This window comes from Nipponia nippon, unplaced genomic scaffold, assembly GCF_047370975.1.
Source record: "Nipponia nippon isolate SJK-2023a ecotype South Korea unplaced genomic scaffold, ASM4737097v1 scaffold_5, whole genome shotgun sequence".
Classification (NCBI taxonomy): domain Eukaryota; kingdom Metazoa; phylum Chordata; class Aves; order Pelecaniformes; family Threskiornithidae; genus Nipponia; species Nipponia nippon.
The window spans coordinates 14,315,560-14,332,884 of record NW_028262369.1 but is presented as its reverse complement, the minus strand read 5'-3'; the positions used below and the strand labels follow the sequence as shown (position 1 = coordinate 14,332,884).

General features: G+C 47.9%; 1 protein-coding gene across 1 annotated transcript; it reads right to left on the bottom strand.

The window, feature by feature from the left end:
* Positions 1-1,146: 1,146 nt before the first annotated feature.
* Positions 1,147-14,686, bottom strand: LOC104015095 (cytochrome P450 3A29). The gene is made up of 13 exons (XM_009467794.2): positions 14,534-14,686; positions 13,430-13,523; positions 12,228-12,280; positions 10,779-10,878; positions 10,228-10,341; positions 9,539-9,627; positions 8,781-8,929; positions 8,159-8,286; positions 7,729-7,813; positions 6,565-6,725; positions 6,126-6,352; positions 4,492-4,654; positions 1,147-2,304 (listed from the first exon to the last, which is right to left on the bottom strand). The coding sequence occupies exons 1-13, from the start codon at positions 14,602-14,604 to the stop codon at positions 2,209-2,211; spliced, it is 1,530 nt and encodes a 509-aa protein (XP_009466069.1). The 5' UTR covers positions 14,605-14,686; the 3' UTR covers positions 1,147-2,208.
* Positions 14,687-17,325: the final 2,639 nt, after the last annotated feature.

Below are 17,325 nucleotides of genomic sequence, written 5' to 3'. Positions count from 1 at the left end.
TGTCGTTCTCCCCTGAGATGTGCCATCACAGTCAAATGCAGTGACATGGCTTTAAAAAAAGGGACAGTAACAGCTGAAAATGAAGACGAATTGTTGCTTTTGTACATTGGTGGCAGAAGGGAGCTGCACTGCTGCAGGTTATGAAGGCAGAAGGGGAAGCTATGGCTGCCCGAGCTGCTGGGAATTTTCTAACCCCCTCACCCAGCTCATCAGTGACTCCCTAGAGAAGCAGCTTTATTCTTCCCCTTACACTTCCAGGCAAGGGTGTCTTTCACTGGGGAATTTAATCTGCTGCAGGAAAGTTATTATGTCTCTTTTGGGTTTTTCTACTCAATTCCTCAAAAATAAAGAAAGGAAATGTAAAAAGAATATATAATAATATATATAATCTATCTATCTATCTAAGAATATACAAGAAATATAAAACCTGCTGTCTAGTGCCTAAAGTTCCTCAGCCCAATTTTGCAATGGAAAACACCCCACACCATCAATGGCTCTGCTCAGCCATTTATTTTGGACTGGATATCTTAAATGCCGCATCTCCAGAAACAGTTCCTACTACTGATGACACACATGGAGTAATGCCTTGGATTCATTCAGGCTATAATGTGTTTTCATCCTCCAGGAATGCAAGCAGCATTATACATAGTAGTGACTGGGTTAGATATATACACACATGTAAATATTTCACCCAGCGCTGAAATTTGAACAGCTTGGAAGCAGAAGACATCCTCCTGCGGAAGGGTACACTGAAGCAGGTGCATGAGGTGTTTAGGAGAGAGCATGGAGGGCTCTTTGAACCCTGCATGAGCTCAGCTGGTTGCAGCATGGAGAAGATGCTGGAATCAAACCCCTCTGCTTTCACAGAAAGACAAATGTTGGCTGAGACTAGCAAAACTGCACCCTCAGTAATTTGTGGTGCTACAAGGTGACAGTAGAAGAATGAACTGCAAAAGAGGACTTCTGTCTCCACTCTGTGGCACAGATTTTTCAGGATCCTTTGAAAACCCCACCAAAGAAGTGAGGAAGCCCAGCTGGGAGAGGTGATGAGACCACATCATTGTCTGGCCAATGGCTTATGAGAGCTACAGATGGATTCACTTGTGTATAAAGGAAAAAACAGAATCAGAGACTGGCATCAGTTGGTTACAGAAGAGGTACGTGAGCTTTTTATTGCAGTTAGCCCTCCAGTAGCAGTTTCTGGAGGAATAATATGAAATGTGAGTGTGCAGGTCTTCTAAAATCTACAAAAATGACAAAGTCTAGCAAGACTTTCCAGCTCTCAATACCAAAAGGCAACACCTTACTTCCAGACTAGGGTTCTCCAGGACATCTGAAGGCTCTCAGTGCTGCACTCTGCATCATTATTAATTCAGTTAAGCTGGTTTTACAAAGGCCTAATATAAATCAGAGACTAAAAGGTGTCGTGACAGCAGTATAGATGGTGCCTATGTTGACAATCCCTTCTATGGGAGATGGCTGCACGCCCACAGTAAAATAAGCAAACAATCAGGAAACACATGCGGGGCACTTCTCTCCCACTCCACCAATCTTCAGTCATTAGGGGTAACTGCTTGTCTCTGGGCTCCTCCAGTTAACTCATCTGCAATCTGAATCACACTAAAGCCATCTAAAATCATAAGAAAATCTAAATAAATCAGCATCAGAAAATTTGCTGCAAGCGTTCATTCCTGCAAGGATGTGGCCACTTTAACACTTGTCAGGGTCATAGCACACAGCTGAGGAAATAGCCCTGGACAACTCTGCATTCCCAGGAGAATAAAACCAGAAGACGTACAGCGTCACCCAGCAGGCAGTAGGAATAGGAGCAATGGTAGCATTACTTAACTATGTGCAATTTGCTCTCCCTATCTTGATTTAAATTACACTGCCAGAAGAGACTGACAGTGTCTGGAATCAAATTGCTAGAAAAGTGCCTCTTCAGAAGGAGAGAAAAAAATGCCCAAATAACTTGAGTGCAAATGGTCTTGCAAAATGCCTATTGTAAGCAGGGACAGCGGGATCTGGGGCTCGTGTTCATTAGGATAATGCTCATGTAATTATGCTGGGCCAAACTCCTAATGCCCTGTTGTGAAATGGGGGGTGGCACCGCTGACATTTCTACAGCGCACACATCGGTCTGGGTCTCCTCTCAAGAGTTAGAGGAGGCACCATCAAACAAGAGTCTCCAATCTGTTCCTGCTTCCTTCATTTCTCCAGATCCGTATGGGTTCTGGGGACCATCTTCAGGACAATGGGCTGCTTCGGTTGCATGAAACCTTTTGTGTCCAGAACCAGCGGGATCTTGAGCAGGAGGAAAAAAAACCAAAATAGCCATGTAAGCTGGGAAAAAGGACAGTCATGACGCCAACAGGACCCCTACGGCCCACATACATTGCAGTCACCCCTTGTTTTCAATGCATTTCCTAATTTAGAGGTGTACTTATAGCAGGACTATCACCATTGCTCATGAAAAACAGCTACGAACTGGGGTTTAATAGTCCTCAGTTCTTGAATAAACTAGTTAGCGAATTCTGGCTTTCACATGGCATGGTAGGAAGAGCTCAGTGCACCAATCAACAGGATGCACGTGGAGGGAAAAGCAGCCAAAATTCATCCGGGGAGCTGCAGCTAAGGAGGGGCACGCAGTGCCATTTTGTTTAATGCTGAAGTGTGTCAGCGCTAAGGGGAGCTAAATCGTAATGGGAGCTGGAGGAGCAATAAGCTCTCTGGGAAGAACGAAACTAAGATTGCTGCTCAGACTGAGTACCAAAGAAAAACCATCCTCGCACACAAAAGCAACGAGCTCCCATGGGGTAGACTAGAAATCTCAATAAAAAGAACATTTAAAGCGGGTGTTGGAGGGAGTCATCTTGCAGGGGAGGGAAGAGTGTTTTACCAAGTCTCCTCCATCAATTCGATGCTGCTCATATCCCAGCTCTCCTTCTCCCCATCAGGACAAGGGTGATACACACCCAGCCTGACAAGCTACATTAAAATCCCCACATCCCAGTAAGCTTTGTTTCAGGAAATTTAAGCAATGTGGCTCGGAGCCCAATGTGCCATCAGTGGAGGAGTGAGAGGAGGCTGCAGCTTCCATATACATATTCCAAAGGGATATTCCAGCATGAATTTTTCCCTCCCGCTCTGATCTGATGTACATGACATCTTCTGTAGAAAAAAGGGCTGAAAGAGCCCCATAAACCTATGGGCACCAATAATACAATACATATTTAACTTGTCTCCTTTTAATTAAAGGCAGTTATAAAAAGAATCAATTTTATGGATTGCAGAGGACTAGAAAAATGTCATTAGACTTGGGGGAGGGTGGATAGGTCACTGCATTGTTAATGGACTATTACAGTCTTTCACCTCCAGGTTACTAGTTGAGTTGCAATCTGAATCTGCAGAGATTCCAGCTGAGCACCCGTGCCAAGTAATAATTTAATAAGGATTTTTCTGCTTCTTAGAACAAATGTCCTTTGAATACACTTGCTGTCCCCTCTACTCTGATTTCCCAAGCTCGCCTCGTGAAGGAAATGTATTAATGGCACAGCCTTTTGCGGCAGTCAGTGCAGAAAGCAGGGTCAGGGCTGGAAACTAACACCAAACATAGTGCTACCTGCCTCTGAGTCACAGGGAGTTGCCATGTTTTCAGGACGGCTTGCTTGACGTATAATTTCCAACAGCCATCGCATTTACTTTATGTCAAACGAACGGCCCTGTCTTGCAGGGCCTGTCCCATCAATACCACATGCGGCATTCACTGGGGTCACAGGCGAAACCTCGTGGGATCCTGCATAGCCTCAAAGGGGGAGAGGGTTGCCAATTCAAATTTAGCTCAGACTGCACTTGCTTGAAAATTGCTACCCTTTAGAGACTGCCTGGTGGCCCCTAAGAGATGAATTTTTGTGTCTTGGGATCTCTCACAGAGAATAGCCTTGTTTGTGTTGCAAAGCGCAGCTTTGGAGCGGGCTGGGTGGGCTGGGGGGATATTCCCTTTCTGCTCTCTGGAGCAGGGTCTTCCTAAGCCAGGTCAAGGCAGACCGGCAGTGCACCATGGGGGAGTGAGCACCCCACAACTTAGGTGCACTCAAAGAGAGGCAGAGGACTTCAGGGATTTCAGCCTGACATATTTCACCAACGTTAAATTTGCTTCTGTAGAGGCTTAAAAAAAATGTATCAGTAACTTGTGGTGAACCATTTAAATTAACTGAGAAGATTTAAATACAGTTATTCCCATATGCCTCTCTAATCCACAGTGAAATTTTCCTCCCTGATCTCTGTGTGAAGTAGTAAAACTCAAGTCTGCAGGCAAGGTTCAGTGGTCCTGAAGCTAGCGGTCTCTGAACTCCTCAGGGAAGAGAGGGTTTTAATGTGCATGAGAGACAGTTCCCTGTTTGTCCTGAGATGTAGGCAAGAGAGAGCATGCAGGACCATCTCAGTGGGACTACAGGGCAGATAATAAAACACATCATGCCATATCCTCACCGGAGTGTCTTTGCAGGTTCTGAACGAGAAGTTTTGCAACAGGACGACCACAGCCATTTTCAAGACAAGGAGAGCAAACCTCATTCCTATGCAGTTCCTGGGGCCAGCCCCAAACGGCAGGAAGGTGTAGGGGTCAATAGACCCTTTGCTCTCTTTACTGAACCTGATTACAATAAAAAAAAAAAAGTTAGAAAGAGCTACTGTTCCAGGATATGTCAGCTTTCAGATCTGAAGTGATGAGAGGTCTGGGAAGGCAAAAGCTTTTTGTGTTTCTGTATGTATTAGAAGAACCCAGCTAAGTCCCTTATTTCTGTCTCAATGGATACCTTATGCCTCTGCTTTTATCCTGCTGCTTGGAGTTGACTGTGCATCTCCAGGTGCATCAGGTGAACAGGGGATACCTGAAATATGCTGATGGATTTCATAACTACTCTTTTCTCAGAACTCCCTCTCAGCTCAAAAACTGAACCCAGGTTTCAAACCCTAAAACACACAGGTCTACAGCTTCATGTCTTCCCTTTAGATCAAAGGACTGAGCAAACACAAAGACATTCTCCCCCTGCATGACTAAAGGGAGGGTTGCTTTTGAGACGTGCCAGCCATTCCTCTCCTCATCATGAAAAACAGGGAAGAACAATCAGCTTCACAGAGAAATTTGCCACTGAGCATTTTCAGTAATACTTCTTAGTGATCAGTTAGTTTTCATGTCAGAAAGCTTTTCATTCCCGGTGCATGAGGTCTAGGTACAAACCTCAGCCATGCTAAGTCAGCGGTGAAGTATCTTGCTACTGAAACACCAGCACATCTCTTTGATGAACTCCCAGCAAGCAAGTAATCCCTAAAGAGCTCCTGTCTGGCTACCCATGCCCAGTTTGTCAACTGGAGTAAGGATGCAGCTACTGGAGCAACTGGTGTAGCATGCCCATTGCCAGAGTACTCCCGTTTGGGTGGCTCCTTCTGCATTCAACACAAGGTGACCATAGGAGTCCATAGGTGATTTCAGCAGCACCCATCTCCCTCCCTAACTTCTGCCTGATACTGCTGCCATGTTTTGTCCCAAAGGTCGTCACATCCCCACAGTGGGGTTAGCTTCCAGGGGCATTTCGACTCCTGGTGCAAAGGCACAGATCTGGTCCTGCTCTCTCTGGACAAGCCTTCAACATCTTCGTGGCTACCTGAAGACTAGCAGGCCCGGGGTCTCCCAGGTCTGCCTTGGGCTATTGCTGCATTTCACAGGGTCTGACAGAGACTACTAAGCAAGGATTGTTTCATAACTTGAGTTGAAAAATTAAGTTTTATTTCCTACCCATCTTTGCCCTTCCACTGCTGATTTGCACGGCATCGTGCCAGTCACCCAATGGCTCTTGTTTTAATATCTGGCCATAAACCCCTCAGTGTTACAGCTGCTGGGAGCTGCTCTCACTGTCGCTCCCTTCAATGCAGTTAATTAAATTCCATGCACAGTTTATGGATGTAGATCATAAAACTCCCCTCACGGTAATGCTGGGACTAGATGTCAGACAGTGATAAATGCCTAATTTAAATGTTACAATCATGCATTCCCCACTTTCACTGCCATTTCCACTCCCAGGGCTGAGGTTGAGCATGTAGCTATTCCCCTGTCTGGCCCTCACCTCTCAGGCCTGAACTCGTCCGGCTCCAGCCAGTACCCCGGGTCACGATGCAGCACGTAGGCTGGGATCATGACCACCATACCCTTTGGAATAGTCACACCATTGAGCTCCACTGTCTTCTTGCAGACCCTCTCAATCCGGCCCCCAGGGGGGAAGAGCCGGAGGGATTCATTCACCACCATATCGAGGTACTCCATCTGCGTGATGGCATTGTACGTGGGAGTAGCCTGGGGAGAGGAATCAGGATGGCTATGAACATGGGACTTCAACCCCCACCACAACACCCCCACAGTGCTTCCCCTTCAGGCATCAGAGACCAGAGGAGGGGAAATCTCAGTGCCAGCATCTCCTTCACTCTTTTGTTTCCAACCTGGCTTTTGGCTCAAGGTCTACAAGGCACAGGTGGGAACAACCCCAGCATCTCCCCACCCTCCTTTACCTTGTTGGGCAGGGCTACATCGATCTCATCTTGGAGTCGCTGCTGCACATCAGGGTGGGTGGCCAGGTTATATGATATGTAGCTGAGGGTGGAGCTGGTGGTCTCATAACCAGCAAAGACAAAGATAAGAGCCTGGGCCAGAATCTCCTCATCACTTAATGCTAAAACGAGGCATAAAAACACATGCAAGAAGTTGAAACCTACAGTGGTTCACCCTTGGGAATTCAGGATCTCACTCGTCAATCTAGGTAATGCTGTTCATAACTACTTAGCAGCTGGTAAAAGAAACATCCACCTAACATCGACTGGCAACCTGGGTACCACAAAGGGGTGGGTCTGGCACTGTTGTACAGCCAGAAAACTGGTGTCAAGACCAGCAGTGTTATGTTGCTGCCTTTAAGAACAGAATCAAGGTACGTGCAGCCTGAGCCTGATTTAGAAAGTCCCTGTTTTCTTCTGGGACCATGCTCCTGGGCCAAAAAAAATAGGGGCACATGCCAGGAAAAGTTAGAGATGAAGAGATGTCCAGCAGTTCCTCTAAGCCATGAGGTGAGCCTTGTGCTGCTGAGGGAGTAGTAGCCCTGAGCATAGTGCAGCAGTGGTAATAAGGACAATACAGGATTTAACACTGATACTGCAGTAGTGTCCAACTGCTGCCAGGATGCAGCCTGCAGTGCAGAGTGCCATACAAATACCCTGTCCTGGCATCTCAAAAGTTTACAAGCATTCTGCCTTGATTGAGGTTGATGGACTAGGACTATACCTTGGCTGAGCCATTATTTTCTAAATCTCACAGTTTACCTAGGATGAGGAGCAGAGATGAGCTCAGAGATGAGCAAGGTACGTGCAGCACATGTGCTTTGTGTGCTTTATGAAATACAGCCAACATCGCTGGCCTTCAGAGAAGACAAAATAAGAAATGGGAGTAAGGAGATATTCACTCTGTTTGCTCTTTGTTGCACAAACAAACCCCAGGATTTATCCCAGGAAATGGGATATAATAAAATATGGCTGATATGTGATAAGCACCATTACGGCCCCACTACTGAGACCTTGAATCTCCTGTAGGATTAATGACTAAAATCCTCTCCTACTTCCCTCCTTTAACCGCACGAGGAACTACCATGCTTTCTTGCTGAGAGCAGGACAGATCTCAAGACATACATTTGTATGAGTCAGTCTCAGCAGACTTGGAGCTGCCATGTGAGCTCTGCGAGTCAACCATGAGTTGCAGGAAATCAATCCGGTCCTGGGGAGAAACAGAGGCAGTCAGAACAGATATGGGTGGGGAGGAGGCAAACCTTGTCCAGCACAAGCTCCTTGCTGAGACACCTCCTCCATTTGCAGCCCCACCAGCAGGCTCACAGCTTCAGTGCATGTTGAGGTTCAGATTGGAGACCCTCTGTGAACACAGATACTTTCTCCACGTGGAAGCTGAGGCGTGGCATGCTTCTGACCCTCCCCAGATTTGATGAGCTGGGAGCTCTTATGGAGAGGAGGTGATACACCACAGCTTCTGAAGACACCACCAGGTTCCTCCTGCACTCGGAAGGACAGCACAGTGAAGAGAAGAGGCCACCTGGGCTGGACTCACCGTGCTGCTGCCCTTTTCCCGTTCCTTCTTCATTTTTATGAAGACGCCGTTGAAGAAGTCCATGACCTTTGAGGGTAACAGAGTCACTTTCATCTTTTCCAGCACTGGGATAATGAAGGGGAACAACACTAAAAGGAGAGAAGAGAACAACCTATTTTAGCTCAAAGGCGGCAAGGAAACTCAAAACTGGCACAAAGCATAGAAAGGAGAGGGGCAAGTCTGGACCCTGACCCAAAAAATTGCTTTTTGTTGCCTTCAGCTCTCTTTTTACCTAACCATGGCTGGGATGCAATAACACTTGAGAATCTCCTCCGTATGTCACTATATGGCCACAATGCCACACTAAATGCAGCTTTCTGTGACAGAGAGGCTCTCCATCTCTGCAAACAGGGTCTCTGCTTGTAGGAGGATGCTGCAAAGACCCACATGGGCTATACAAATCTTGACTGTGGTTTTCCTGAGGAAATATTTCTATAGACCTGCTAGGGTGAATCTAATCCTGAAAAGTGCTGAGCATCTCCCATGTGGCAAAGAAGACTCAGAGCTACTAGGGGAGCTACGAGGAAATGGAGCTCCACCTCTGACATTGATTCACAGCTATATGAGATGAGGTGTGTCATACCTAAAAGTACGAACAAGGGGTTTAGGAGACTGAATTTGAGAAATTTCTTAATGTTGGTGACAAAGGGGTCACTGGGGTTGCTCATGGAGTCAATATTCACACTGAAAGAAGTGCTGGCCACCACATCCATGCTGTAGGCTCCAAAAATGCTAGGTAGAGAAGAAGAGAAAATGAATAGGATGAACCCAACCAGAGTAGTGAATAAGAGCCCACCTAGGAAGAATCCTTGATAGGGAATCCCTTGAGAGGGAATCTCTTTTAATCAAGGACTCAGTGCAGAGTCCTAACATAGTAGGTCCTGTCCTGATTTGGCAGTAACCGGCATTATATTTTCCCAGGTTTCCCCAGTTACATTCATCCCCCAGTTTTCCTCAGTGTCAAAAACCTAGGCTGTAGTTGAAAAGCACTGAACTGCAGTCCTGGTTAAAAAAGACTATTCTGAATTCCATCTGTAAAACACTGTAAAAATGACATCCAAAAATACCACATCTTGCGGGGCTTCTGGAAGCGGCCCTACTCCTTCCTCAAAATGCATCCCCAGTAAAATGAAATGGGGAACAGAGCACAGCTACCCCGTTTGAGCAGAGCAGAGCACAGCAAGCCCACTGCTGAGAAACATACCATGCCCATGACCACTATGGAGTTTGCCTCCATAGCTGACAAGGGATCTATGCTGCAGCATGGAAAAGGCTCTCCAAAACAGCCCCTTCCCCACACTGAATACAACTTTTTCCTGTCAGCCCCATACAGTTACTTACTCCTTCATGGTCACAAACTCATCATTAGCCACTTTCTTCTCAATGTTTTTCACTAATTTTTCACCATAGTGATTGATGATAGGGAACATCTGAAATGCAAACCAAAGCAGAAGGCCCTGTTGACTCTTTCACCTCCACCAAACAAGGCTGGGCAATTCCACACTGCCATCTGCGACTTGCCAAGTCTTTGGCTTGTGGAGGAAGGGCAGGCATGGGGAAGGTATTATTTCCAGGCCTCAGACATTGCTTTCTTTCATCTTAATAACTAGTCCACAGAGCTCATCTGACTATGATTGAGCAAGGTTCTTCTCCAAAAATCCACATGCAGATCCTATTCCAGCTAAGCCTCCACTCCAGCTGTGAGTGAACATGGCTCTCGAGCACATGGAAAATGGGCACCCATGGTCTGAGTGATGCACTTAGCAAGAAGAAAATACAGGTCATAGGGCCAACAGCGTCAGCTTGCAGTACCTTGTGTGCCATTTCATTCCCCATACCCTTCTCCTGACTCCCTCCCCATGGCGGTAGACAGCCACTGTGCTGCTGAACTGCACCCAGCAATGCAGGTGATAATGAATGTGGTCTTGACAAATGGGGTGACTTCCTCATTTGAGGGCAAGGTTTGTACTCAGAAATGGCCCAGTCCTCCTCCAGCTACTGATGCAAAGTACCAGCAGCCTCTGCTTTACCTCCTTCAGCTTCCCGCTGGTGAAGGTTGGAGACAGCACAGTGCGAATTCTTTTCCACTTCTCATCTTCAGCCACATTCAGGGCCGACTCCAGGATCCCGTTCAGACCAAAGTTCTTCATGGGGAGAATTTTACAGCAAAAGGGACACAGTTATACAGGGACATGGGTGAAGGTTTCCAGCCCCCTTCCACATGACAGCAATGCAAAAAAAACCAACCCAAAACCACCATGGAGTGTTGACTTGGCCCCTGAAGCCATATCAGCTCTACCTCAACCAGCAAACAACAGAAATGGAAAGAAAAGTGTAAGAGTCATAAATTACATCAGTTGTAGGGTACATCCAGGATGATGTCCCAATGTCCCAGCCAGAGTGGCCTCTACACCTCCCTAGCAGAGTTTCATTGTTGGTACCATCAATAAACTGGGGCACAACAGAGAGCAACTACTTGCTGAAGGGCTCAGAGAAGGAGAACAGAAACCAAGACGAAATTCTTTCTTTCTTACTCCATGCACTCTGTACTGGACAGGAAAGCACAGGACTAGATACCTACCCGGCGATTGGTAAAAATAGTATAGCACTCTTTCACCAGGATGTTTTTGATGAGGATGGGGTCCAAAACAGCCAGCACAGGCTGCCTGCCATCAAAAATCCTAAGCCAAGAGAAACCCCCAGTCAGTCCATCGCTCACGGTCAGTTGGATCAAAAGCAGCCTGCTTTGTCTGTGGCCAGAGCCACGCACATTGACTGCTGGAGCCCAGAGGGTTTGGGCCAGCTGAGTCCCCTCTGACAAAACAGCTGAAGGGATGAGGCTGAAACTGTTTTATTATGTAGTAAAGCAGGAGAAAGGGAAAGAAAGTGCCAAACACAGACAGCATGAGCATTTCTAGCAATCATCTGTGGTATTAAAGAGTTGCGAAAGCAGTGTGGGTTTAGATAAAAGGCAGCTTTTGCCACAACATTGATCCCCTGCACTTGGGCTGTCTGAGCTCTGTTTCCGCAACTGGTAGCTGGAGTCAATAAATCCACACTGAATAGCCTACCTGTGGGGTAAAGAGATTTCTCTGCATGGCCTACGAGGCAATGAGAGGGGAAAAACTTGCTTGTCTCCTCCATTTTCCAGTCAACAGAGACAGAAAAGCTTAAAAGTCATGGTGTGGGCTAAAGGCCAGGGAGCCTTGGGCCACAGCTGAGGGAAGCTGCTGTCTTCAAGAGGCTTGAGAACTTTTAATCTTTAAAAAAAACGTGCTAGGTTTCATGAAGCCTCCTAGGATTTTTTTTGTGCAACAATTTTGCTTCAGTTTGAGAGGTTCCCAAGAGAAGCATGATAAGAGCCCCCTGCACAAAACCAGCGCTGTGCAGGGAGTGGGGAGGCAGGTTGAAAGGTAGCTCGTGCCCCGGCTCTGGGAGAAGCAGGGAGCAAGATGAAAAACACCGCGGCAGCCTGCAGCTTACTTTCTGCTCAAGACAGACAGAAGAGCAGCTTCAAAGGCACGAGGCTCAGTTTGACACCAAGCAGTGGAGTTTTCTGGGCAGGCTGCGTGGTTGGGAAATGATTGGTGCCTTCCCTCACTAATGCATCTGGAGCTGAGAGATAAAGGTATGGCTGAGCCGATTTGGCGGGTGTTGGAGGACGAGGGGAGCTCCCTGGGCTCTCTGTTGTCAAAGCTTCCCTGGCCCCTAGGTCACTAACACTGCTATTTAGTTTTTAATGCTCCCAAAGGGGAAAATAAATAAAAGGTTATTTTCAAAGCTTATACAAACAAATGACCCCCCAAACTGGTCACTGTCATCCCAGCCCTACACCGTACTGAAATCCCAGCAGGAGAGAAGCCTTGGAGAGATGGCTGGAGACCTGCCCAGTGGTGAACCTGGATTTTCCCAAGCTTTCACTGCTGGAATTACAGTGCTGAGACATGCTGGCAACATACCTTTTTCCATTCTATTTTGGGGCTATGGAGCACCCCAAACAGGCAGTTTTGTTCTGCAGAAAGAAACTCACCCCCAGATTTTGCCATACTTTTCAAAGCACATCTGATCAAAATTCAGGATTCCCTGCAAAAGAAGAAAGGAGAAATGAACAGTTTGCCAGCAAAGAGTGATCAAAGCAGGTCACAGCTGGCAGTGCGGTGCGTCCCACAGACCCATCGTATGTGTCAGAGGTTGGGCGGGTGCGTGGAAGCTCTTAAGAGTCACGTAGACACTTAGGGGACATTTGCACTGGAGGGAAAAAAGAGAGCAGAGAGAGGAGGGAAAAAAAAAAAAGGCGCTTTCAACTTCCACTAGCCAACCTGAGCTAAAAATGTAATGAAGACAAGGTATGACAGGGTACACAGTTTTAGTGTGAGCAGAGTTAGCAGGCAGAACTAGATCCCAGGGTGTCCTTTCATCTTCATCTCAACAAGTTAGAGCTGCTACTGCCTTGTCCTCATGAGATCTTCCACGGCAGTTACTGAACCAGAGTGATGATGGCTTTTTTGTTTTGCTTTGTTTCCATTAAGGTTTTAACTGATGTTACATGTAAGGATGAAACTTATGGGACACATAACACTCACCATGCATCAACTAAACCATTAGTAAGAGACCACATGCATGCTGTAAGCCCAGTAAACACAAGCTAAAACATCTCTTTCATTGAAGCTGAAGCTAATACATTTTGTCCTCCATTTGCAGTCAGTTACCTGGGACCAGCTACTACCTAGTTATTTGGTAAGGTTTAGTAATTTGATAATATCTGAGTTTTATTTAGAAATCTATTCGCCTGGCGTAGTCTCAGGCTGGCCCAACAGCAAGTAGCTGGATGGGGCATTGCCGGGGCTAATTCAGCCTCTTCATGGGGACAGCACAAAGCACAAAGAAACATGCAGTTCTCAGAAATTAGCAGTCTTAGGCAACTCTCCAATATTTTTTTCTTTGTTTCCAACAGAACTTCAGCTGCTGGGGAGCAGGTAGAAATCCAGGGAGAAACTAATAACTTAATTTACAAAGCAGTTAAAAAACACAGCACGCCTCATTCAGGTCAAGCAGACCCTAAAAGTAATTTTTGTGTTCTCTGTGTGTCCAAAGAACTTCCTACCTGAAAGCATCATTTCCATCTGACTGAATCAAGGGCAGAGGAAAGAGATGCCTAAGGGATAGGAAAACCAGCACCAGCCACAAGTAAGAAGCTAAGGCAGCTACGGAGCAGCAGTTGCCTGTACTCACACGCCGGTACTCCAGGAAAGTTCCAAAAAAAGGCAGGGGCCGTGGCCCGGGAATGCCCAGCTTCTTGAAGGTCTGGAAGGGCCATATCCCATAGCTGCCAAGCAAAGAGCATGTGAGATGCATTTATGCAATGAAAAGAGAAGGTTCTTCATCCTGGGCACAGTAAACAGTTTAAAATAGCTGGTTCCTGCCACCCAGAGAAAGCTGAAATTATGGACCAGCAGCAGCAGACCTGCTGAGGATACTCTCTTCCTGCAATACATGCAGGATCACTTGGGGTACAAGATAATTCAGGGTACATTTTGATACAAAACAAGGGCTGAAAGGAGCTGCAGCCCAGCCTAGGCAAACACAGTGTACCTGGGCACCTCAGATCTTTATTCAGGGGCCTCATTTAGTTCTTCAGATCAGAGATCTGTGACCCACGTGACCAAAAAGAGACCTCAGAGGGATTAAGTTCTCAAGCTGAGACCTGCCCTTGTGTTTGTCTTTGCAAAGACCTACTGTAATGCTCAGGTGGTAGAGCCACAGCAGCACAGCAGCTGAGCAGGGACATAAATTATAACAGCAAAATTAAGTTTTGCCTGTATAGCTCACTACAGCTCCCCTGAGTGACATAAGCAAAAGGGCAATTTTGCCAAAATAACTATTTTAACGGGGGCTTCTGCTGGCACAAGTACATGGGCAGACATAGACATCACCCACTGCCCTGCTCCCAGCTCAGCCAGGGAGACTGTCCCCTTTGCAGCTAACCAGAGCTTGCTGCCATTAAAAACATGGAAGTTACTTCTCCTTTTGGATCTGCTGAGAAAAGAAAAGAAAAAAATAATCAAGCAGTTCCTTTTTATTTCCCTCCCCGCCCAGCCCAGCTTCCTCCTTCCCTTCCAGCTGGCGTGGGGAGGGCATGGGGGGAGCCCCGCAGCCCCCCTTTACCACCCCTCAGCTCTGCCTCGAAGGTAGCACAGAAGACCAAGGATGAGTTTTTAACACTAATTCATGTACTTGGGCACTTCACACCGAGGGTGACAGCCCCAGGCCCTCCCCAGCTGCAGGCACAGGGTTCTCCTCCTCCCCAGTCACCCTGGGGGACCAGCCTCTACTTACAGGACCAAGAGGCTAAGGAAAACGATGAGGAGCAGCCAAGTGACAAAAGAAAAGTTTGGCAGGAGATCCATCGTCTCTCAGCCCGCCCCGAGAGCACAAGCCTCCTCCGGAGCCACAGCCTTCGTTTATGAATTTTTTTCCCCTGGCCTTCAGCTGAAGCCACGCTCACATGACAGCGAAGGAGGAGCTGTCTTGTTTGCTCAGCTGCTCAAACTTTAACCCTTGAGTTGGTTTCTCCCTAGATTGGGATGTCAATAAGATGCCCAGCCCCACACCTCTTGGTATTTGAAACTGCTGAAAGGGCAGTTTTTGCAAGAGGAAAAGATAGGAAAGGGCATCAACTTCCTTAACCCCTTCCCCCTGCCTCTCGCCCAAAGGCCATGAGGTTTGCAGGGGGCTGAGGGGGAGCCCCCGGCTGTTCCTACAGCAGCAGCGATGCTGAACCAGACTCGCTCCTCCTTACCCTGTCCAGTCTTGCTTTTGCTGTCTTCATCACTTTTATTGAGGTTATTGATTTATTAATTGGGAGGGCTGAGAAACTGCTACTGTCCCCCAATCCAGCTCCCAGGGGGTTTCTGGCTACACAGAGATACCTCCCTTGTGCCTCCCGCTCCCATCCCCATTTATCTTGTCCTCCCACATCTCCTATTTAGAGTCCAGGAGGGGAGGGGCTGGAGGACACAGACTTGTTGGGAAACACTTGCCTAGGGCTGCAAGAGGTCCACTGTCCTCAGACAGAGCCCTCTGGACCTCAGACTCGGTGGAGAGAAGGATGTGGTCCTCTAGCAGCCCAACCTGTGCTTGCACCTTAGCCGACAGGAGTTCTGCCTGACGTTCCACTGCACGAATCGGTGGCTTTGCTGACTTGCCTGCCTGTGGCTCAAGCCCCAGGAAACCACCAGGGCATGGGCATCTGCACAGGAGGCGGTTGAGGACCAAGCAATCCCCTGGCATGCTGAGCACCACGCTCGCAAGGAGGTCAGCCAGTGTCAACGCTCCCCAGCCATTGTATTTAGGGATGGGTTCCCATTTCCCTTTTGCCCCGGACTTTCTGTTTGAGCTATGAAGTTGCACAAGATGACTTTTGCTGTTTGGCTTTAGGAAACTCAGTGTTCCCCCCAGACAGACACACAGGACCAGCTGCTTTCTACCAGAGAAACAGGGAAAATGCATTATGCATACAAGCAGACTGTGCAGTGGAGCCTCTGGCCAGTTGAGCTACAGGTATGCAAACTCCCTGTGCTGGTAGGCGGCTGTGGTGATGGGTCAGGACATGGTCTCCTTTGTCCCCATCACACTGGGAGGGACCACAAGTCTCCTCCTCTGTGCAGTCCAGCACCATCTCCTTCCCTCTGTCCCCTGAGCCCACCAGTAGACCCGCACAGCTGTGGGGAGACGAGACCCAGCCGAGGACCCCAAGTGCACATCACGCTCCCCTGCACCTGACATCGCTCTTCTGCCTTTGGCACACTCAGCCTTGAAGAAACCCAAGCGTTTCTGCAATTATCTGCCAGTCAGCACAGGCAGATCATGTGTAGCCGTGCCCACAGGCTGGTGGCGTTTTTTGCCTCTGCCCAAGCATTTATTTTGCCTCATAAAACATATGCAGTGGGTGCCAAGCTGCCGGCAGGTCCAGGGATCACCTCCACACCCACATGGAAAAGCCAAGCGGCAGCACTGCTGTTTTTGGTAGACCAATGTCTCAGACCTCCCCAGCTTTGCACGGCCACAATGTGCTCGATGATTCACGTAATCAGTGGCTGACAGTAATCAATTAACCAGTTTATGAAGGCGCGTGCCTGATTCCTGCTTCCCCAGGCTGCTCTGAAGAGCTGAAGCCTGGCAGCATGCTGCAGCAGGAATTATTCTTCATTTTATGGAGTCTCCCCCTTATAAGACACCTTGAAGCAACTATACCATGGGAGTTATCCTTTATTATTGCATCCAAAGGCCAGTTCTCCCCCTCGTGGGGACCCACACTAGAAGGACACCAAGAACTGCGATGAGAGGCAGGAGAAACCAGGTGCTGGGGCAGCAACCCCCCGGCCAGGGTTAGCTGTATTTCTTCCCTCGCACAAGCCCTTTGATTTTCCAATAACCTCTGCTAACAGCTGTTGTGATTTCTCAGTGGGAAGCGGGTTTGTGGTTCAGTAACCCTCTCCTCTCTCAGACAGAAACTGAAGCAAAGCCAGACTTCAGAGGAGAACAAGGATGCCAGTTACCCCCGACAAAAGTAAATAAACTGTGCAGCAACTTCACATGCAAGGAAATTGCTCGTTTGTCCAAAATAGGTTTGAGTGGGAGCAATCTACTGATTTAGAGGTGACACTCTAAGGAGAAGACAAGATGCAGAGCCTCGTTGAACCCATGGTGCTCTGTCACGCAGCCGGCGGCGGAGGGGGGGCAGTAACACCGTCCCCCTGACCCATTTCACATCAGGAGCACTTCTCTTCCCGGCTCTGCTAACCTCCCTGTGAACCTACCGGGACGAACGCTCAGGAGGGGAACCCGCAGGGCTGGCGGTGGGGATGGTACTGCGCAGTGCTCCCGCAGCCGGGCTCTGCAGCGTCCCTGATGAGAGGCACATCCACGGGGTACATGCATTGTGGACTTCTGCAAACTCCTTATTTACCTGATTTTTGTTTTGTGTTGTTTTTGCATGTCTCTTGGAGCACTGTTGTCTCCCTGGCTCCACAGATTTGAGAAAATCATAGTAGATAAAAATTCCACCTCCCAACCAAAGTTGCCACCACAGGTCAGAGCTGCAGGTGGGGTGATCCTGAACACTCATC

What these genes read in the sequence shown, in the direction of transcription:
- LOC104015095 (XM_009467794.2), bottom strand. Translation starts at nt 14,604, where the DNA reads ATGGATCTCCTGCCAAACTTTTCTTTTGTCACTTGGCTGCTCCTCATC. An exon ending in TGAGACTGACTCATACAAAT is followed by an intron (nt 6,726 to 7,728) that starts GTATGTCTTGAG and finishes GCCTCGTTTTAG; the next exon opens with CATTAAGTGATGAGGAGATT. An exon ending in GACGAGTTCAGGCCTGAGAG is followed by an intron (nt 4,655 to 6,125) that starts GTGAGGGCCAGA and finishes TATTGTAATCAG; the next exon opens with GTTCAGTAAAGAGAGCAAAG.